Source organism: Phaethon aethereus (genome assembly GCF_964289735.1).
Source record: "Phaethon aethereus genome assembly, chromosome: 19".
Lineage (NCBI taxonomy): Eukaryota > Metazoa > Chordata > Aves > Phaethontiformes > Phaethontidae > Phaethon > Phaethon aethereus.
In genome coordinates this window covers 272,181-295,607 of record NC_138595.1, presented here as the reverse complement: position 1 = coordinate 295,607, position 23,427 = coordinate 272,181, and the positions used below count along the sequence as shown (strand labels likewise).

Sequence of the window (23,427 nt, the reverse complement as noted above, 5' to 3'; positions counted from 1 at the left end):
ATGTTTTAGAGATAGAAATCAAAGTGTTATGAGGTAAGTACTGCAGGAGTGGAGCAGAGAGAAGCAATAATAAACGTTGCAGATGCTCAACAGAATGAAATAGGCTGTAGCTGTATCTATTCCATTAAAGTCAGCTTACTTTAATCTTGGTTTTCTGCCAGTGAAATAGTGGCTGCTTCTAGGCTTCTCTACAGTATATGTAGTGAAAACAATTTGTGTTACAGAAAAAGGTGCAAATGCTTGCAGTATTGGAGAAGCATTTGCCATTTACTCCTGTACAGTTTTTATTGTAAGAACACAGATCTTGGTAGCTGTCAGATTTAATTTTCATATTTTAGATTGTATTTGTGCTGCATTCACGTTGTATTTCATATCTTTGTAGGAGCAGGTACTCCAGCTGTTAACCCTTAACATGTGGTCAGTGACACCAGGACTGTCAGCCATTAGCTTATCAGACTGAACAGATAAGCCATTAAACATCTCTGGCACTGAAAATTTATCTTAACAGCTTCAGTAGCTACGTAAAGGCAGATTTAGGAAGAATAAGCAGGTTTTTTGTGTTCCTCCTACCCTTCTCGCCTCCCTTATTCACTATTAAAGGTATAACTTAGTAGTTAAGTCTTATTTTTCAGTAATTATAGGCTGCTCTCTCTGTCTATAACATGAGCTCAGCTCCTTTGAAAAGAGACCGTTTGCAAACTCAAGTTTATTTAAACATGAAAGATACAGTTTTTCGTTGCACGATTTTAGTGGAAGGTCTGGACCTAGAAGTTAATGACACTTATCTTGACTAGTCTGAAGTAATTAACCGTGACAGTTTTAAAAAATGTTAAGGATTCCTTGAAAGGACACTGCAAGTAACATGAGATTAACATCTTCATAAACGATTGACTACTAGAGGATTTAGTCTTCAGTAAACAACATACGTACAAGCTCTGCTTTAAAACATTCTTCTTCAACCAGCTTCTGAGGCTGAAAGAAAAGTTAAGATGATTTAGGGGCAATTCAAAAATCTGTTCTAGACATACTAACATTAGCCATACTCCAGCAATTGTTTTTCCAGGGAGCGTGAGGGGTGGAGCAAGCAAGGTAAGAATAACTGAAAAATGCCTGAGGGTTTTCTGGCCTTGGAAGAGGCATTTCTAATAAAGTAACTGCCAATTTAAATAATATGCACAAGTTAAAATTTGAGCTGTAGTCTGTTTGAATCAAGAGTATACTGCACATAACCTGGTTTCACTCCCACAATTCAGCATTTGGATTTTTTTAAAATTTGAGGAGCTGCAAGTCGGGAAATTGTTGCTAAGAATTTCTCTACCTGTCACTGACTAGATGCTAAATGTACGTATTTTCTTTACTTTACTATATGTTTCTTATAGACAACAAGATACAGAAAGCAGATGGGCTCTCTCTTGAGGAACTGTTTGAGGCAGGAAGAGTGCATGGGTGGGAGCAGAAGAGCTGTTCCTAATTGACTGCTCTTTCTAAACAAGATAGGGTATCAGAAAACATGCATGACTAATTCATTTACAGCCATAAGCTCCTGCCAGGTCCCCACCTGAATGCCTGTAGATCCAGAACATAAAATAAGTCACTTACTGTTCCGTATTTAAGTAATGTAGGCACTCCTGTTAGTTTCAGATTCTTCCTGAATTCATTGTTGGGATCCTTCCAGCTGTTCAGGAAGAAGGGGTTAAGCACAGCTTGTAGAGGTGCAGTTTGAAGTTAGCCTGTTAAAATTTCTTCAAAAGGATGATTCAAAGGACTTTGCCTCGCACCTCCCCAACCCACTTCAGAGAACAAGCATGCAGCTAGTTTGCATTAGGGAAGGCGTAGACATTAAAACTAAAAAAAAAAAAAAAAAAAGCTTAACTCCTTCCAGAAAAGGACGGTTGAGTCCGTTGTTTTAACAGGTTAACTTCCAGGCCACTAATAGCAAAATTATATTAGTTGCTGGGATTAAAACAGTTACTTACTGGGCTCTGTCTCCTACTAGGCAGTAGATGAATACAGACTCATCAGGCATGTTATGAAGTTCCTTCCTCACAACTGGTTCGGCTAGAGAGTAATTTTAAAAATCTGTTAGTAGTTAATACTTTTACTGTGCTACAGAATCACACAGATCTACTTTGACCAGCAAAGATGCTAATTAATGTTTTGTCTGCTTCAGGCTGTGTTTTGTTTCATCTGGTTATCCACAAGCTTTGCAGAATTTACATGCTCAGTGTTGAAGGGACTGGTCTTTGAGTAAAGGCCAATTTCTGCTTTAACAAGTAAGAAAAATAATCCCTGTCTCCTGTCTGCATGAAAGCCCATCAGAACAGCGGTAAGGAGCTCCCATATGTATTCTGGCATACATGATCCAGAAAGTTCACTGCAACATTTTCTGAGGAACTGCCTTCATATTCTACTGCCAGACTGTAGGTCACTTTTGCGTCTTGATCTATAAAGCAGAGGTGATCTGATGGTAAGATTCACACCTAATTGTTTCCTGGGCCTTTGTATCAGCCTCTGCTGAACATGTCATGTTACATGCCATTCAGTGGAATGTGACTAAAAAGCGAGAGCAGCAGACAGCTTGTTAGCGAGGCAGCAGCTTTAGCCAGCTCCTAGTCACAGCCTGTACTGCCAGTTAGATTCACGAGCCTGGTAACTGCAGCTAAAGCTCGGAACGTGAACCTCGCCCGTGGTTCTCGCGATCCTCGGTAACGACGGCCGGGTACGGAGGCGGGATGCAAGGCCGCTCTGCACCAGAAGCTGCTGCTAGCCCATCTGACGTGTGCCAGGAAGGGCACCCGGGGCTTCTCCGGCTTCCTCAGGCAAACGGGAAAGAAACAGCGCGTACCCGCGGGCAGGGGCAGCCGGCCCGAGAGGGGTGCAGTTAGCACGGTCCCGCGGGGCCGAGCGCCGAGGGCGCCCCCGCCACCGGGGTCGCTCCACTGCTGCCAGGGGGCCGAGGGAGAAGGGCGCTCCCCCGCCGTCCGGCGCGCCGCCGGCCACGTCTGCCTCTGTGCCCGCCGAGGTCCCCAACAGCGGGGAGCGGGGCGTGTCGCCCTCCGCCCCGGCGCGCCCCGCGGGCCTCACCCGTCACGCAGTCCGGGCACCAGCTCCTGCCCTCGGCATCCTTGTCGCCACAGAAGAGCGCGAAGATGGGGCGGCCGTGGTAGCGCTGCGCAGTCTGGACGAACTCGGGGTACCCGCGGACCTGCTTCTCCTCCCAGCCCATGGCGCCCGCGGGAGGAGGAGGAGGAGGAGGTGGCGGGCTCCGCCCCTGGCCCGCGTCGGGCACCGTAGTTCCGCGCCGCTCTCGCTGCTTCCCGGCGGCCTCTGCGGCGGCGGTTGCCAGGAGCGGGCTTGAACAGCGTCCGGGTAGGTCCCGGCCTGGGCCTTATCCGCTTGTCCTTCCTCAGCGGCCGCGGACGGGGCGGCCTGCTGGTGTGGGTCTCGCCCGCCCGCCCGCGCGGGATGCTGGTGAGGGCGAGGCGGGGAGCAGGCTGCCGGTGGGCCGCGAGGGCGGGAGCTGTCGCCGACAGGTCTCACTTGCGGGCGGCTGGAGGGAGGTTGTACCGTAGGGCAGGCCCTCTCGTCGCGAGGGGTGCGTCGTGACCAAAACCTGCAAGGCCAAACACGCGTCTGGACTCCGAGCTGTGTGAGACCAGAAGAGAGGTACGTGCAGCTGAGCTAAGGAGCAGAGACAAAGTCTGTAGTTCAGTCGCGACAGAAGTTTTAACAGCGTTATGCGTTGGATCCTGATAATTTTTTAATTCTCGGAGGCAAATGAAGGAGACATAAGTTTCGCTTTTATTTTAAGTCCTTCTCTGTGAAGAAGTTTGAGTGTGCCCTTGATCTGTTTTCCTTTGACACTAACGTTTTTTTGTACAGACCTGGCTGCCTTGAGCACTGCTTTAGCCTCTCTTGCTAGTCTGTTTGCATTCCTTATCGTTGCAGTATACTATTTTCCTTTTAGGTAGGTAATTGCTATAAAAGTTCTGCGGCAGTCGTATGGCTCATAGTGTGAGCCTCATAGTCTGTAATGGTGCTCCTCAGCTCTCTGGGGGTGTGTGTAAAAGAAGGATACGAATCTGTAAATTTTGCCTTAAGAGTCAGGATTGTACTCTCCATTTTGTGTACCACCTTTTTGTTTTGTTTTGTTTTCCATTTCTATATGCCTCCTCAGGTTGGTTCTCTATCAGTTATTCACATCAGACCTGGGATTGCTTTTGAGAGGCAGAAATAATGTATGATTCTTCTTATGTTCATAGTTGTAATTGTAAGGTAAGGGACAAATAACTGGATCTTCAGCATCAAGCCAATGTGATGGGACCAAGCAAGCCAACTATGTCTGATGCTACATTTGCATTCACTACCCAGCTATACAGGAATGAAGCAAAGGCTTTACAAACACAGGTATTATTTGACTTCCGCAGCAATGCTGAACTGGTTTTCATTTGTAATCGTTAAAAAAAAAAAAAATATTATTTTGACCCATTTCCTGAGATAGCCCACTAGCAAGTGTCAAATTCTCATACTTGCTTTCATACATAATCTTGACACTGTCCTTTTGTAACAATATAGATCTGAAACTCTATCTATAAGTGTTATTTAGCTGTCTGGGGTGGTTTAATCCCAGCAGGCAGTTAAGCACACAGCCATTTGTTCACTCTCTGCCAGTGGGATGGGGAAGAGAATTGGAAGGGTAAAAACATGAAAACTCATGGGTTGAGATAAAAGACCGTTTAACAGGTAAAGAGAAAGCTGCGTGTGCAAGCCAAGCAAAATAAGAAATTAATTCACTACATCCCATCACCAGGCAGGTGTTTAGCCATTTCTGCAGCTCCATCATGTGTAACTGTAACTTGGGAAGACAAACACTGTAACTGCGAACATCCCCCCTTCCTCCTTCTTCCCCATGGCTTTTATTGCTGATCTTGATGTCATATGGTATGGGATATCCCTTGGGTCAGCTGGGGTCAGCTGTCCTGGTTGTGTACCCTCCCAGCTTCTTTTGCCCACCCCGGTCTACTTGCTGGCAGGGCAGTGTGAGAAGGCCTGGACTGTGTGTCAGCACTGCTCAGCAATAATGAAAACATCGATGTGCTATCAACATTGTTTTCATCATAAATCCAAAACATAGCACCGTACCAGCTACTATGAAGAAATTTAACTCTATCCCAGTCTAAACAAATACACTATCTTTACCTCTTACTTTACTACATGGGAACAGGCTCTAGAAACTTTATTCTGGTACCATGTTTCAGCTTTCCATTTCTCCTTCATCACGCATCTCCTTTATAATTTCTCCTGTTACTTTTGTAAATTTAGTAATGCCTTACTAAATCAGTATGATATAATCATAGCCATTTATATTACTAATGTTAATTGTTGTTAAAATTCATTAATTTCATTGTCAGAACTCTTAAAAAATCTTTGTAAAAGCATTCATTGTCCATTGCCCAATCACTTTGGAGAAGATTTTTCAATGTGTGTACCCTCCTTAAGGTGCCGACCCTAAGTTGCAGTAAGTGCCTAATGTTACTTACAAGATGATCTAAATGCTTAATTCAAAATAATTTTTAATACTGGCATTTGTCTGAGTGGACGGAATGCCTTGCATACATTGAAGAAGTACCATTATGACAATGCATTCTAATATGAAAGAAGATCCATTTTCCTTACTGTTACATACTAGAGGTACATCACCTGTGTAAAGTGTTCTGTGTAACATCAGCTTTTTTTTGCACTTTGGAACAGCTCCAGTTTAATAGAAATGTTCCCGCAGTTCCAGAGAACTTGGCACTCAGATTCTCTAACCCCCGTCCAATTATAATAGAAAAACTGAAGGCATGCAATGATCAGAGAAATCTAACTGAAAGTGAGGACCCCAGCGTAAGAAGCTCTGGCATGTTTTCAGTGATATCTGAAGAGAGACTAAAACTGGCTATTCATCTAGCCAGAAGGGACATAAAACGAAGACATCTTGAGGAGCAAGTGAAACAGCAAGTGTTTGGAGATGCTGTCAATAAACCATTGTTGGTCCAGAAGTCACAACAGCAGAAGACTAAAAGTCCAGAAAACAAAAATACACTGAAGTCTCAAACTCGCTTGCAATATCAGCAGAAGCTCTGTCAGCCTTCCAAAATGGAGACTACCACCTCTGGTCCTAAAGTTTGTCTCTACACACCAAGTAAGGGAAAGCTAATACCAGCTGTTTTGGACTCTCCACCCACCCATGACACAGGACTGGACCCCAAGCCAAATGTAAACAAAAGAGAAGATAAAAATATGCAGGAAATCAGACGGCTGCAAAAGGAATTGAGGAGCTATGTCCAGAAAATTGAAGAACTGACTAAAAAAGGTGTAAGACTGAAAAATAATTACGTTATATAAATGTAAAGTAGTTTCTTGATTTGGTGGGGTTTTTTTTTTTTTTTTCTGTTTTTTGGCTTGGATTAGAATCCATGTTTAGTTCTGGATTTTTGAGAACCATTTACTTTTTTCAAAAGTAGATAGAAGCTAGAATGGCTAGCCAGTTTAAGCAGTAGCAGAGTTTAATATCTCTGAGTGTTTGTGGTGAGTTCCAGTCTAACCTGCAATGATAGTAAATTAGCAGTAGGCTGTTTAATAATGTGGGTGAAAAAATATTAGTGTCTATAGGCCTATTGGCTAGATATTCAGACTGCAAAAAATAGGATCATAATTAACTGCATTCTTATTAGTGATGAGAAAAGGGGCAACAGCTGGTAAAATTTCATTTCACAAGTCTGACTTGCCTAATTTATGGCTGTGCAGTAGCATGATTAACGTGCTTTCTGATACTGTGTTGTGGGCTAATGCTTGTCGGCAGCAAAGCGCCACATACCTGTGCTCATTTCCCCCACAGTGGAACAGGGGAGAGAATAGAAAGACTGAAAGTAAGAAAGTTTATGGGTTGAGCTAAGGCTAGTTTCATAACGGAAAGAAAGAGGAAGAAAGAAAAAAACAAAACAAGTGATGCAAAGGCAATCAGTCACTCTCTCCCACAAGTAGACCCAGTGCCTAGCCAATCTGAGAGCAATGGCTACCTTCCCCCGCAAAAAATCAATTTTTTATTGCTGAGCCTGGCATGAAATATTCCTTTGATCGGTTGGGGTCAGCTGTCCTGGCTGTGTCCCTTCCCAGTTTCTTGCACACCCCTAGCCTATGCACTGGCAGGGCAGGGCTGAAAAAAGAGAAAGCCTTAGTGCTGTGCAAGTACTGCTCAGCGATAGCCAAACCACTGGTGTGTTATCAACACACTTTAAATCATGAATCCAAAACAGCACCATACTGGTGACTGTGACGAAAACTAACTCCATCCCAGCCGGCCTCAGTATACACTGCGTTGGTTCTTTTGTAGTAACTAGCTGGAGCTTTAACCATTCCTAACTTTGAGTGCTTTACCTGCAACTTTGTCGTAAAGCTAAGGGGTCACGTGATTTTGTAAGCTATATTGTGTAAGAATGTTTAGTCAAATTGTAAATAGAAACATGACGTAGAGTTAAAATAACTAGCTTGTATTACTGCTCAAGGGAGCCCTGCAAAATATATGATACATTGTGTATTGGTTCTGCATGAAAGAGGTTTATTGCTAAATTATGTTTGTTATCATGGCTTAATTGGGATTTTCCCAGGTTAAATTAAGACATAAAACTTTACTTTTCATGCTTTTTAGGGAGAGAGAGAGAAATTTTAGATCCTGATAAAGAGCAACAAGTTTACACTAGGAGACAGAAACAAGCTGCACGGTCAGCTCGGATGCTGTATGTACTCCAGCAACAGGTAGGAACCAGCATTTTAAATTGGGATGTATAGTAGCTAGTTTATTGTGATGAATTTGACAGAAACAAAGTGAAAAAATAGAAATTCAGTCAGGTTATCTCTGAACTTCCATGGCATTCTAGTTTAGATCTGAATAGTGTGACTAATTTCTCTCATGACTGGACAGAGATATGAGCAGCACTGTTGGAAAACTTGGACTTTCATTCAGAATACAGTGAAGATTAATTGTTCATTTATAGACATGGAGCTAATTCTGACTGAATTTCCCCATCCCTCTCCTTTCGTGATAAACAGGTGAAAGAAATTCAGGATGATTTAGAGAAACTGAGTCCTCATAAAATCAAACATACTAAAAAGGTAAGATGTAATTATTCTTCAGCCTGTGAGTAACTTACTGACAGGAAGTTTTCTAGCTAGTTGAGCTTGATTGTCTAGGATACACCTGAGCCCTCTCCAGAAGGGATATTTTCTTTGTATCTTGCACCTTTCTTCTCATTCTCACAGAATTATGTCTCACTTGGTCTGATACTGCCTTTGCTGCTTCCCTCTTCTCCTCAGTTCTTACCTGTCTACAGTAAACTGGAAAGGAAGGCTGTTGGTCTTCCGCTTTTATGTGGCTTTCACTTACTTCTTCCACTTCCTTTTCTGAATAACATCGTGTTCTACTCTTGACTACTTTTTTAACTTCCTGTTGATGTCACTCAGTCGTCTTATCCTCCTTTCTGATTTTCTTCTCTGCTCAGCGTCTTTCAGAAAGGTAGTACTGACATCATGCCTACTGTTTGGCCAATATTGTCCTGTTGTTTTCTTGCGCTTTTCCATCCCTTGTATTTTCTTCTGTATCAAAAACTGGAGGATTGAGAATGTTCTATGGTTGTACAATTGTTGCACATTAGGGTCAAGCCCATGACTACAGTACTCTGTTGGTATAGGTAGCAGAAGCATCAGAATATGTTATAACCAGGCTATTTTATCAGAAGCTAGCATGATACTTGATAGGAGTACTGTTGTGTACTACTGTCAGTAGATTACTTAAATGCCTCTTTTGTCTCACAAATGGCCTCATATCTACCAGAATTATCCCAAGCCTGAGTGTTTCTCCATGAAAGTTTGGCAACAATTCTTTGAATAGTATCAGTATTCATAGAAAGTATAGCTATTAAAACATTTATTTTTCATTTTTCCAGTCTCAAGCAGTATCCAGATTGGCGGCAGCACACAGAGCAGCTGTACGAGCCTTGCAGGCATTTGCCAATCAGTTTACAGATCAAACAGAGCAGCAGATTCCTACGCACTACAAGGAACTGGGCAGCCTCATTCGACAGCTGTCTCTCTGTTCCGCTAAACTAGAAGTGGATTCTTCCATTTCTGACATTATCATAGATATTTTGCTGCAAGTTGAGGTAGGAAGAAACATCTTCTTTTTGCTAAGGCAGAAAAGATGTAGTGAAATATGAGACTGCAAACTATAGTGTGTGTTCATGAAATGACAGAATATCTTACTCTTTTTCATTATTATTATTTTTAAGGCTGTATTTTCTAATGTATAAGTATGTTTCTAATGTTCCTAAATAATGGTGGTCCAAAATAGACTTGCATCCTGAACACCCAAGATACCGGCTGCTGTTCTTGTTGATGCTGTTCCTGTCTTTATTGGCTCTCCTGGTAGAATGAGGACTGGTGGTGATAGTGGTAACAAAGCACCAGTTTCTGATTTGTTTGCCATTTTCAGGACTGAAAGAATTGCATTTTATACATTGGTGTAAGTTACGTGTTTATTGCTTTGTGATGCGTGCTTTAGTCATCTGGATTAGTGATGAGCATCTGAGCCTCATGCATGGTGGTGGGTGCAGAATTGTCCAGGCAGAAGATAAAGTTGTGGCTACAAGAGTTACTTAAGCTCTATGCCCTTCAAATAGCTTTCTGTTAGTGATATCTGATGTCTTAAAACATGTTGTTGGTATAATAGAGAGGTTCTGATTCATGTTTCCTGCTGCAGTTTCTACCTACAAGATTTTTTTTTTTAAAGTAGGAACGTATGTAACCTGAACTATCATGAAACCGATATTTAATTAATTTGAATAAAAGCAACTGATAAAATAGCCATAAGATGTTTTATTTTCCTTAAAATATTGTTCTAACTGTAAGAGCTGCATTTTTATTTTTATCATTCTGAACTACTTATGAGAACAGTAACAGTGCTAATTGCCTGGAAACAGGAAAAGAGGGTTTAAGTTTGGACTTAGCATTGGAAGAAGTGTATCTTACCACAGTCATATGGGCAGTTGGTTTTTTTCATCTGTAGCCTTTGTGTCCATTTATTTTTGAACATGCTGTAAGCAGATAATTTGCTGGAGTCAATTGTAAATACAAAAATACAAGCCTGTTCTGTAAGGTTTAAGTTAATAATATGAAGAAGCTTCTGTATGAGCAAGCTATCAGGAATAATCACTACCAGAAAAACCAAACCACACAAAAAAAGTTCCAGCTACTTAGAATCTCTTGAATTTGCTTCTCATTATTACATCAGGTTTACTGAGAGAGTAGTTAAAATTCTAAATATTTGGTGCAGGATCTGGATTCACTGCTGGAGAAGAAACAGACACCCAAAAAAGTGAAGAAATGTATTTCAGCATCTCGGGGCAAATCTCCAAGGAACATTGAGACATTTCCAGCCAGAAAGCAGCTTACATCTCCAAAAGGAGAAAACAAACCTCTCATCTTAAAGGGGCTGCATGGGCAAGAACCTAGAAGACCTCTAGCTGTCAGAAGTCTCTTGACTGGTTTGTATTTTGAGTTATTAAATAAATTTTTATCAGTTAACTTACCATCTGCAGATCTATTTTGTAGTATGTTGGTCAGAAGTGCGTAACAGCCCATATGTAGTTATTAGACTTAGATAGCCTTGTTACGCATTTTTTTAAGTTTAACCTGCAGTTATATGCCTCTCTGTAACTATATTATCCTCACGTTCTTCCTATTTTTGTCCATTTCTTTTACGATGGGCTACACTTGGATTGTTTTTCTGCAGTGTACACCTAAATGGCAGTTTACAAGTTGACATTAGTAGTGCATACAGAATATTTCCAAATACCTACCTAGATAATATTGTATAAATATATTATTTTGGAATGCAAAGTCACTGACTGTTAGCAAATCTCCAACTAAGCTATTGTTGTTTAACTGTTTACAGTGAAAAGATATACTGCAGCCTTGGCTCAGAATTCTCTTGGTTTGTGCAGTTTCTCTACTTTTGAGAGGTGTGGCTGTGTTTTATTCTTGCCAGTTCATTAATGTTAATATCTTAAACACAGTCATCACAGTTTCAGTATCTAGAGACATGTTAACTGACAGTAATGCTGAAGACTTTTTTTTTTTTTTCACTAATAGTTTGCCATGCAACATTTGGGAATTTGTTTATTGCTCTTTTACTTTGTATATGAAGGGAAATGGGCTTTATTCTTTCTCAAGGTGTTGTGAGATAAATACCTGAAGTATTTTGAAACCTCATGAAAGCCAGTATAGCTTATTACATTATTATATAACCTTAATAATTATATATTAATTGCTTTTCTTTTTGGAGTGTCTTTCTCATACCTCATACTGTTTTTTACTAGAATAGTAAGTATTTCTTTCTACCCCTAGGTAAGGGCGAGAAGAATTCTATGAGATGAACTAATCTTTGGCAGTCCAGAGAGACAGTATATTGACAAGCATCTAATGGTGCCCACATGTGTTGCTGCCTAAAAATGAGTGTTTTGTTATCACTGCCTAGAACTCATATGGCAATTACTACCAAAAGGCTTTCCCATAATTTTCATATATATGTGTATTTTCAAATAGCTATATATGTATAAATATGTATATGCACACAAACCCCAAAATCTTCTGTTCACTGAAACGGTGTAAGAAAGATGATTTATTTAAACATGCCAGGAAATACAAGGGTTTTTGGCTTCTTTTTTTGTAATTATGGTAGAGCTTGAAAGTTCATGTTTACATATACCTAGCATAACAGAAGTATCAAACATAGAAATAAAGCTGATTCTCGCCCCTTTCAACTTACAGTTGAAAGTTTATTTACTATTTTTGATACAGATAAATATTGACATGTTGCACATATTTCAGCAGTTCAGAAGGCAAACAGTTGTGCTCATATATTGCACAATAAATTCCAAGAAGAAAATGACCCACCTACTCCAGAGAGAAATGCCAGTTTACAAGGCAGTATAGATGCATTAGTGAGAGCTAGAGCTGTAAAAAAAGACCCCGTCCTGGAAAATGGCCCTTTGAAGAAGAAAGGCGTGTTATTATCTGCAAGATCACAGGTATGTAAGTGATAAAAGCATTTATACTTTTTTTCTACTTGTCCTCTGAGATTTGTTATATAATGTAAGACACTGTCAAGCTTTGTACGTCCTCACAATTTTTTTTATTTTGAGCTAGGAGGCATAAGAGGATAAACTATGTCATCTGCCTATGTTATTTCTAGTGGTTATGACTATTTTATCAAAAGTTTTTTATAAGTAGTGTTATTGTTCCTTGGAAACGCAATGAACAACTATAACAATGAATAACAATTAGCAAGGAAAGCTTTCACCAAAACCAGTTTCATATTTGAAATTAGCATGGTTATTTTTCAACTTGAAATTGAAGTTGAAATATTTTCCTCCTATTGGTCATCCTCTGTCATGAAAAATGCACTCCACAGTAATGTTGTGTTAATGCTAACGTTAGTAGGAGGATAGAAGTTGGGTAGATTTACTTCACTGATTACAGAAATCATAAAACTTCACAATATAAATTCTGGTTTCTGGTAAGTCCTTCTTGCAACCAGCAAGAGGCTTCTGAAATGCAAACAAATGAGTTCTCTAAAGAATATTTCAAAGTGCTAAATTTTGCAAAGAATTGGGTTTATTAAATGCCTTTTTTCTTTTTGCCTTCCTCAGAATATCACCTTCAGCTTGAAAAATCAGATCTGATACAGTAACATAGATGTATGCATATGTAACTTTTACTGCTTCTCATATCTATCTATCAGTGACCAATTGTGAGCAGGAAAATTAAGCATTTCAATAATTCATACTAGACTGGGACTAGTCTAAGTATCCTTGTAGCAAATACAAATATGGCAATATTACAGTTTCATGGCTGAATAAAATGTTACCTTGGAAGTCTTCTATTTGGCTTTATTAAGAGTTAACATAGAGTCAAATTCTGTAAATTTTGGATTTTTTTCCCGGGAGAGCAACACTGGAAAAATTGGAACTTTGCAACAATAATAGTTGCAAGATTAAGCATATGTTCTGTTCAGGCACAGTTGGACTTCCCTTTTAATTAGTTGTAAAACCTCCACATGTCTCAACTCTGCAACAAAGCCATGACTTCAAGACAAGCTGAAGCAGAATGCAAAAAACATTAAAAATTCAACAACTGGAATATATGTTTTTAATGTGATTGTGTTAATTTTAAGGGAAAACCGAAATCTCTAAAATCAAGACAGGTACAGCCTCAAGGAAAGCATGCCCGATTTCAGGAGACAACTATAGCTTCCCAGCTAAAAGAGAACAAACGACTTGTTAAGGAGAGCAGAATACCCTGCATGCCTCCAAACCCTACACCTCTGCCTGTTTCACCTAAGCGGTATGTTCGGAGTGTAGTGGAACCTGACTTTATCCTCCTTTCCCATGGAAGTGCTGCTATATCTGTACTAGTGAATAGGATGGATTTGGCCTGGCTGTCAGGCCATGAAGGCAAGTGGCACAGCACAGCTTGTTACCGGATAGTTGTATTCTTTTCCCACTCGGCACAAAGTGGCCTCATTCATACAGCCTGGGAAGAGCCATTACTTGTGCTTTTTCCTGGATCACGTCCAAGTATTGTCTGGGAGTCACAGGCCAAGCCGCGCTAGGCAGGGCATTTACAAAACACACAGTAAGCAGAATGAATATTCAGAGCACTGCATTAAGAAGGTAAATATTACCTCCCCGTTCCAGAAGGATAAAATACATATCTTTGTCCTAGCCAGCAATAGAGTGCAGGTTAGTTTATTTTAAACTATATTCAGCATCCTGTATCTCAGGGCTCTCCAAATTTAGTTTCCTCTGGGACTGCTGTTTGTGGCAGTTGAAGCAGGAGATCCAGCTGCTGATCTAGCTGCTAGATCTGTACTAGGCAGTGTGCATGGTAAGATGAGAGGTTCCCCCTCTCTGGGCAGTATTTGTGGATAGCCATGAAATTGCCTGTTTGCCAGTAGCAGAAACATAATTGAAGATCCCTGGTTCTTAACAGAATTTCCTGGCTTATATGGTCTTAAAGTCAGTATTAATTTTCTTTCTAAAGTTTTTTACAAGTTTTCTAAACTGATACTCAGAATCACATGATTTCATTCTTCAGTTGTTAGAATGTGCATTCTGTAGCCCTCTGTTACTGTTTTATTTTTGAAGATTAGCATGGCTTGAAGCAGAAACCTCAAGAAGAGTGAAGGTTCTAACTGACCTTAGCAGAGGAGAAATGAAAAAAAAGGCAAAAGTTGATGACTGGCTTTGAAGAGCTAATAAATGGTGTCAGATCTGACATGGTCTTCCAAAAAGTACATTTATGTGTTTGGGTTTTTTAAATTACTGTTTTAATACCAAGTTTCAGAATGGCATTGTCATTTGTTCTTTTTTGTGTAGGTCACAAAGTGCTTCTCCAACCCAGTATGCAGACAAAATTGAGAAGGCAGTACGGGAGCGCTTAGAACCTCTATTAGATAGAACACAGGTAGTACAGTCAAGCTCATGCCACTGTTTGAAGGATGCCTTTAGAGCTGTAAAACATTTATAAAGGGGCAACACTCTTTCTTTTCAACTTAATGCAAGACATATTTATGTGGTCAACACAGTTTTGGACATTTGGAGAGTGTATTTCCATTTCAGTATGTGGGTCTTAAATTATTGTAATGAAGTTTGGCAAAGCTGCATTAAATTTTTTTTTGTTAGCTTCTTGTCAAGTAGATGTATTTTTAAGTTGTTTTTGAATGGTCATACCAGTTATATGCTGAACATGACTAGACTTGATATGATTATTTTAATAATCCTTATAATACCTTATTTAATGACTAAATAAATTTGGACTAGTACTATTAATGACTAATAATACAGAAAGCTTGATAATCATGAGAGGATTTACGTTTTATTTAGAAGATCAGTCTCTCCTTGGAAACAAACTGTCATTTGAAGGATTCTTCATTTATAAACCACCTTTTAACTCATGCAGCTGAGAAGGAATATTCTATTTGTATGTCATAGGGTAAAGCTGTTTGACATTTAAGATGTATTTTTATCTTTGCCGTATAGCATAATGCATCTGGAAAGATAGCACTGATTTCCCAAATTTAGCAATTTCAACTTACATAAGCCACATCTTTAAAACAGTGTCATTATATGGGCATGTGTGCCTTCTAAAGTATTGTTTTGTAACCATGTACAATATGAAACAATGAGAAAGCCTTTCTAACATCTCTTTTGCATACTTTTTGCTTGATGTGACCTTGAATGCATAAAGTTGCTTTGCGGGGAAAAATGTTTTCATACAAAACAATACAGGTAAATGAATAGTGATACTTGAAGCTGCTGTGAGACTGTTCCTGTGTGATAGGTTAAGTGTGTGTGTAGTGTTTTCTAACATGAGGGCCTTCACTTCACTTTCTTGAATTCCTGGGTGATCTCTGAACCTGTGACAGTTTCATTTTCCATTTGGGAACATAGTTGTTTAGCAAACTTTGTCCATATTAATTGATTTTGGTTTTGGTTTTTTTTGTTTGGTTTTTTTTTTTTTGGTAGGAACATACTAAGCCGATTTTGTTGATTTGGCTTCTTGTGTGGGTGGAAGGAAAACAGGAATTTATTTGGTTTTTCATTTAAGGGGAAAGTTGAAATGACAATTGGGTTATTTCCATGAGCTGCTGTAAGAAATGTTTGATTTTTAAGCATCCTTTGCCCCCATTTGTTTTTGGGTTGTGGTTTTTTCTTTCTTGCATTGGCTGTGTGGTTTTTTGTTTGTTTGTTTCTGTGTTGTTTTTTTTTTTTTTTAAATAGGAGGTTGCAGCAAATACAGATATTCTGAGTGAAAAGCTATTGGATGATCTTTTGGAAGATACTGCTCAGGAGCTGTGGAGTATGGAGCAGCATGAGAGACTCCAGACCAAGGCTCTGCCTATGGCTGACACTCATAGTCTGGAGTCAATGTTGCAAAGAATGGAAGAAATTGAAGTAAGATTTTATCTCTTGGTTGGTCTCATTAGTGCCAATTGCTTGTTTACTTACAGATAATACAATTTATGGACAGTATCTACCTTCTTAAATGAAGCAAGGTCTGACTGGATCAGCGTATGAAACGAAAGACTGTAAGGAGTTTGCATGTCCAGCAAAATTTAGTGTAAGACTGGAAGAAGGTTTGCCCTAATGGTTTTATTGCTAGCTTTAGAGTTGTTAGACCTGAGTTTGCTTTCCACCTCAAGACTTTGTGGCTTAGGTCATCATATGTGAATGAGAGAATCAGTATGGCAATTATGTTGATTGTCTCACAGATTGGAAAGTATTTGAATATTAATAAATTTTTATTTTAAATTTTTTAATATTAATATAGGATCCTAGTATTCTAGTAGCATGAACATCTCAAGGAAACATGCTCTGGCAATCCAAAATATTTTACAGGGCAACATGGGGAAGTCAGACAAATACATGGTTATCTGTGCCTGTATTTATCCATCTTTCTGTGTAAATATTCATGGGTTTGTAATTTACTTGACTTGAACTTTCTCATATATTGCTTTCTTAAAAATTTTTAATTGATCAACTTTTCCATGGTTTTTGATTCAAGTCCCATTTCCACCTTCCTGTTCAGTGAAATTTATCGTAACTTAGAACTACTGAGTTTAGTGCCATTTACTTTTAGAGATCTATTCATAAGCTGAAAGCATGAAGTAGTGTCCTTTCCATATGAGGCACTTAAGCATACATTTGAATTCACTGTTGGTAAGGCAGAAACAGTGTGAAGGCCCTTCAGATGTTTGGCCAGCTGCTGTTGCTCTGAAATGGGAGGAGCATTATAAGGTACTGGCAACTAGTTGAGTTTTCAGGTATGGCATTTTGAAAAAGATGATTATCTGTGATTTCACCCCCCTACCCTTTTTTTGTGTTATGCAAAATGAGACTACTTTGACCAAGGAGGATCATGACCTGCTTTCCTATTGCGTGATAACTACTACAGCTGAACTGCTAAGTATGTGTTGACTGATTAATTTTGTATATTCAAAACCAGAGATACCAGGAGGCTGTACGCAGGAGATTTACCCAGATTGTGTATAGTGATTCAGAGCTCTGGGCTCAGACAGAAAAAATGGGTAAGTGTCTTTTTAATGCAACTTGTTTTTCCTGTAATCTGTATCTTTAAAATCAAAATCATTGGATTATGTGTGATCAAATAGCACCATCCAGACACATGTTTTACTATAGGTGTTCCTTTCAGAGGACTATTCCTAAAATATAGTTCTAAAATCAGTATTTTAAAGATGAAGGATCTCTTCTGGATGCGGGCTGTAATTTTCTACTTGCCTTTATCAGGGCTTCATTTGGATGGAAAGCACTGCTGGTGCAACTTAGCTGAGGGATAGGAATCTTCAACACATACTTCCAGTCATCAGGTGTTAAGTTTGAATGTTGTCCCTTTTCTAAGCAACTGTCATTCCTTAGCTTAGATATTTTCTTTTCTACCAAAATGTGAGTAATGATTTTTGTGCAGTGAAGATGATATTCCATAAGTACATACACTCCAATTCATCTTTAAGCTACTTAAATTTACTCCAGAAGACAGCTAGTTCACTTGTTTTCTTGTTAAGCCCTTCTTGACTTGCCTGTCTTCAGTTTTGAGAAAGGCATTGGCAAATCTCTAAATCTTAATCTTGAAAAGAATATTTAGTGTGTACTCATTTGACTTGATTCCTTTGAAACACCATTAAATACTTAACAGTAATAATTTTCGTGCTATTCAACTATTTTTAAGAGTTCACAGGCTGAAGTAAGGTATAGTGAAACAGTCTCTGTTCCTGCTGTTGGTTTCCTTAGGCACAGGAGCAAGCAGATATTTATCTTCTAGTTTGCTTCTCCCATTTTCTTTCCTTTGTTTTGAAAAACTATCAGTTTAAATGGCTTAGAGTTCAAGAGTAAATGTTAGGTAAATATTAGTGCAGCAGTCAATCCATGACAGTTTTAAGTTTTTCTGATAGTACACAGAAGATAATATTAAATTACTTAAGCTTAGAATATTTTTCTCTTTCTTTATTCCTTTCAAGTGATGGTGATGATGTTTCTACATCTTGCAGCACACATGCAAGTTTAATTTTTATAGCCTCAGAAAATCTGGATTTTTCAGTACAGAATTCATTATCCGATGTGCTTCAGCAAAAAGTATTTAATCCTTGAAAAAACCCACAGTTTGGTACTTCCAGTTCACATTAATCACATTTTTCCTGCTTGTTTTTATTGGATAGAAAATAAATGAAAGAATGTAAAGTCCTTCAGATGAAAGATATAACTAACTTTTCACATCAGATTAAATTTTTAATTGAGAGGGACGTAGGTAATAATAGTTGGAAACTGTTCACTAATGTAAGGTAGCATTCCGAGCAATAGTTTGATGTTTCCCATACATAAGTGTACATACTTTAATATTTTTTGCCACAATGGCATGCTAATAAGGATGACTTATGCTTGTTGTTTTTCCCATCACCCTGCTCTGTTCTTTATCCTGCTATTTGATTGAGTACAACAGTGAAGCTACACTGATTTTTTTTTTTTTTTTTTTTTCCCAAGCTAAGTATCTGATCACATACTGACTTTAATGGAAAAATGGAAAATTTCAGAATAAGACTGGTGAAGGCTTAGCCCAAATCTTAGCTAATCTATGATTCTATGATCTTGTTGGATTTTTTTTCCATGTCGTGTATTTACTGCCAAGCTTAATAGACTATGCTAGTTTGAGTGGTATTTTCTATCTTTCATCTAGAAGTATCCACTGACACAACAAACTATTTATACTAAAGGTAGGATTTCTGAAATGCTCAGCTTTAATACACTGAGCTCTTGGAAAAGCTATATTGAATTTACATTCTAGGGGCTTGTCACCTTCAGTATTTTACTTATCTGAAGGACTTCCCCTTAAAAGAAGCAAAAGCCTTTGTGAGAACTTACCTGCAGTAAATGTATTTTTTCTCTTCTAAAGAAACATTTTAAATGTTATTTTCTTCCTTTTAGAACAACAAATTGCATCAGTAGCTAAAAGACCTATATCGCCTCATCCAATTCAGATAACCAAATTAATTGGATGCACAGAGCCAGAAATGGACACTTTATTTGAAAAACTTTTTGATGGCAAGTAAGTAGAATATTTGCCCCTACACTAAACTGTGCTGCATATGAGCTGTGTGTCTTCATTATAATGTTTTCACTACAGAAAATTATTATTACTATTTGAAGAGATTTTCTGATCCTTCAAAAAGATACTTGAAAATCTAGTTGTGGCTTAATGAATATTTTATATTTTCAGTGATATTGATGAAAACAAAGATGCAGAGGAGAAATTGCAGACTGGAAATTACATTCTGCAGCCATTGACTCGGAATTCCCTGCAGAAAGAACGTCATGTGTCTCTCTCTGTGCCAAAGCATATGCTCCAGAGCATCTTGGATTATAACAGCAGATACAAGCATCACCTAAAGCTTATTTCCCATGAGGCGGTAGGCAGTTTCAATCCATGGCAGATTGCTGAGAGGTATATGAACTATGTGTTTTTGAAGAGAATGTATCAACTGATGAACAGGTTTTTCTGTCCTTATTCAGGAAAGGAGTGGGAAGGGGACCATTTAAATTCCAAATTGAAAGCCAGAAGCAGTTGGCTATTGGACTTTCTCTCTAGTTGTACTTGGTGTTCATGGATTTTTAAGGTAGTTGGATAAAACAAAAGGATATGGAAGCAAAATGCCCTGGAGGAGTGATTATTTTTCACATCTTTCTATGGTGTTACCACAAAAACAACTGTGTGAAATATAGGGTGCCTTAAATTATTTTCAGAAGACTATCACCAACAGGTAAATTGAAGAAAAACAGAATTAACTTTTTTTTTTCCCCCCGAATGAAAAAGAAATCAAGCACTGTGCAAGTTTTAATCTTTGTGGTGAGGGATTATGAAGTTGATGTTTCATGGAGCAACAGTAGATACTCTTTAAAAAAACACCACTGACCTTAGTGCAGATTTCAGCGCTTCCTTTTCCACAAGTCTTCATACTTCATGGAGTTCACTGTGGGAAGTGTGACATAGGTGACTTACCATCCCTTAGTACAAATAAAAGAAGGGAAGAAGCAATAAGTAACAGTCTCTCTGCTGTTCACTTCCTGGCAAAGAGAAATGGTTTATCACGCTCAGTGTCTACCAAGCAAGCAGGGCAACGTAAGCTGAAATACCCACCCTTGCACTGAAGCTTGGATAAGCATTTTGATTGTTCAGTAACAGGTGTAGCAACTAAATTATATCACTGGTTATTGTTTCCTTGCACTTTTCTTGATTATTGACAATTGCCTAGAAATCATTTTCAGTATGTATGATATATTTCAGAAATCACCTATTGGTCTTGTAAAGTCCCAGCCCCAAAAGAGCATGGATATACAGGCTGACCTTGAACCTTGCTAGTCCTGCTCTTTGAGAACTGTAGAAAAACTGGCACAACATCAGTTGGCATAGAGGGGCTGTTGCCCCTGCAGAGTGGCAATCAGATGACTTCTGACTATGGGAGGAGAGAAATGAAGAAGAAAACTCTGGAGTATTAAAAAAGAATTACAAAAATCTAACTTCAGTCTTTGTAGATGGAGTGGCTTGCCATAATTGTCTGTGTTGGCAGATTGGACATCAAGCTTGGTTGCCAAGAGTTTTTAATCTTCTGCACACATTTTTAATGTAGTAGCATTGAAATCGGTGCTGTAGCTCATTTGAATGACATATGGCATCTGCATCTGTGTTTCCAGGAACAGATCCTGCAATATTTGAGATGACTTGCATGATCATGTGTGGTGATGGTTTTCCCAACTGTGGATAAGTAGGCAAATGTTTTAATAACTGTGGTTAGACCACTGTATTTGAATCTACTGAACTAAACCACTGAAATATGCCTTGTCAATTCTCAGTACTGTCATTCTGCCTTCTGAACTGTACTCCTTTTTATAATTCGTGTGCGGCTGGGTAGTTCAAGGACTGGCACCTTCTTGGGATTGGCAGGTAGATTAAATGGCAGTGAATCTCTCCTCCTGACAGCTGAATTCCACTGCTGCCATTTGCCTGATACACATTGTTACTTGAAATCAAACTGCAAATGCAATCTGATGTCCAGCATGCTTCATTGACTTATTCTTACCACCAGAGGGTATTATAAATCTATTTATATAAAATAGTATCACACAATGTTTAAAAGAAACACTCCCGTGATATGCTTAAAAGATCTTAGAAAGACTAACTTTATGATACTTTAGAATATATGCAAAACTGAAGAGAAGCTTTCAAGAGGCCAGTAAACAATTGTGTTCTTACACTAAAATAGTTTTCCCTTCTGTAACATCTATGGCCCAGAGATCACTGAAAATTGAAATTTCTCATCTCACTTTTTCTTAATCTTTATTGCTCTCAGTAAGGCCTGATTCAGTGGCAGCTAAAATCAATAAGCAGCTTCCCATTTACTTCAATGGCCTTTGGATGAGCACCATTGTATGTTAACTCTTACTCCCAAAGCTGGATTAGTATCTAAGTGTTTCAAAAAAGGAAGCAACTGAGATCTCTCAACACTCTTAAGCCTGAAGTATGTTCTTTGCTATGAATCAGACTGAGGAAAGAATTTCTGATATCTTACACAGCACATATTGGAACACAGATCTTTTCTTGGGCTAAGCAGTAGAAAGAATGAGGAAAATGAGTATTTGCCTTTTAAAATCAGAGCATTGATATCAATGGTATAAATGACTGGAATTTGAAATCTGACTTTCTGAACCTTTTATTTATTTCCCTCCCTCTCCCTCAGTCTTGCAGAACAACTAACAGAAGAAGCCCTATGTGATGTGGCAGCAGAGCTGCAGGATGTTTGTGAGGACTATGCAGAAGCTGTGTTCACATCAGAGTTTTTGCAGCCAGCACAGTAAATGCTTTCAAATCTGCCCCGTTATCAAATGCAATGTCAGCCTCAGTCTAACAGTCTTACCAAATGATCTAATTTTTCATGTTCTTTTAAAAGTCTGTGGGATTCTGTTCACCAAATGAATTCAGTCCATCAAGAGTTCATCTCGGGTTTTTATAAAGCCATTATCATTATGTTTTCCTTTTCAGACTTTATAATACTGCATTTATCAGAACTCTGTTTTTCAGCCAGTGTTTCAATAGAATGAAGTAAACTGTTATAGGTGAAGTTTATATATTTTGATAGGAATACCGATCCATTTGTATACCTGTATTACATCATTTATTTTTATGTGTGATCTTCTTACTAGAATAAAATATTGGGAGAAGGACTGGGTTTAAGCAGTGTCACAGACTTAGCTGTACTATGCCTCAATTTTCTGCTTTAAGTGGAGAGAATCTGACTTACCTACCTCATAAGGGAGCTATGGGTTTTAGCGTATTCTTCTCAGTGAAATGTACTGAATATATCTGATAGTTGTATTGGAAGAATGAAGCAGTATTGATATTTCTAAAGCCAAGATGGAACAGTCTACAATAAAAGCTGTTTGGTTTGCTGTTTAGAGCTTTCAGTATCATGTAAGACAGATGTTGTCTGACCAGCATGCTTAGCATATAACCTAGGATTAGTTCTGGGGTTGCGGCTATCCAAAGAAAGGATCCTCATGGCACAGCATTAAGTAGATGTAAATGCTTAGTATTGGCTGTCCTCATAGGCCAACAGCCAGCTTGGACTCTTGCAATCAACTTCTGAATGTAGTACCTCTTCTGTTGGTTTCTGAATATCACTAGTACATTATGCACAGACAAATGAGACCCTTCAATAGAAGCATACGATGCAGATTTTCTTTTTCTTTCTTAAACTAGTCTAAAATATTTTATCAGTGTTTAGTGGTCCAACCCCATATTCCTTACTCTTAACAATCCCATTGAAATCAAGAACAACAAAATAAATGATCAATTGTCACTTCTGCAATATTGAATGAACTTGTTCGTTTCAAGTAAACAGTGTACTAGTTTGGGTTATGCCTGGAGCCAGCAATAAGTAATAATTATTTCTGGTAGTATTCTAGGGAAATGCAAATTCAACCCTTGAGGTAACCCAAAAAAACAATATGACAGTCTGTTTCCTTTGACAATTTCTCCAATAGTGTTCAACCTATAACAGAATAATTTTTAGCCTTCTAAGATTGTTATTTCCTCTAATGAGAACATACATTTTAAAAATATTTTTTTTCATTGAAGCCTGGTTTACTATTTTGTTTGTCTTGAAATTTACACCAAATGTAATCGTGTAAGTGTTACTGCTGTGTGACTTTGCTGATGTGTGATTTCTATAATTTAAAACACTATCTTTTTTATTTCTAGGATTAT

The 23,427-nt window shown here is 38.6% G+C and overlaps 2 protein-coding genes across 2 annotated transcripts; one reads left to right on the top strand and one right to left on the bottom strand.

The window, feature by feature from the left end:
- Positions 1 to 903: 903 nt before the first annotated feature.
- TXNDC17 (thioredoxin domain containing 17) lies at positions 904 to 3,479 on the bottom strand (the record flags this gene model as incomplete). The annotated part of the gene is made up of 4 exons (XM_082008498.1): positions 3,085 to 3,479; positions 1,977 to 2,058; positions 1,600 to 1,675; positions 904 to 972 (listed from the first exon to the last, which is right to left on the bottom strand). The coding sequence occupies exons 1-4, from the start codon at positions 3,224 to 3,226 to the stop codon at positions 904 to 906; spliced, it is 369 nt and encodes a 122-aa protein (XP_081864624.1). The 5' UTR covers positions 3,227 to 3,479.
- Positions 3,480 to 3,962: 483 nt separating this feature from the next.
- On the top strand, positions 3,963 to 22,019 carry KIAA0753 (the record flags this gene model as incomplete). The annotated part of the gene is made up of 15 exons (XM_082008479.1): positions 3,963 to 4,407; positions 5,752 to 6,355; positions 7,691 to 7,797; positions 8,092 to 8,154; positions 8,985 to 9,200; positions 10,370 to 10,580; positions 11,926 to 12,125; positions 13,271 to 13,440; positions 14,244 to 14,328; positions 14,470 to 14,562; positions 15,879 to 16,052; positions 17,104 to 17,185; positions 19,095 to 19,215; positions 19,387 to 19,611; positions 21,902 to 22,019. Exons 1-15 carry the CDS (start codon positions 4,318 to 4,320, stop codon positions 22,017 to 22,019), a joined length of 2,559 nt encoding a protein of 852 aa, XP_081864605.1. The 5' UTR covers positions 3,963 to 4,317.
- Positions 22,020 to 23,427: the final 1,408 nt, after the last annotated feature.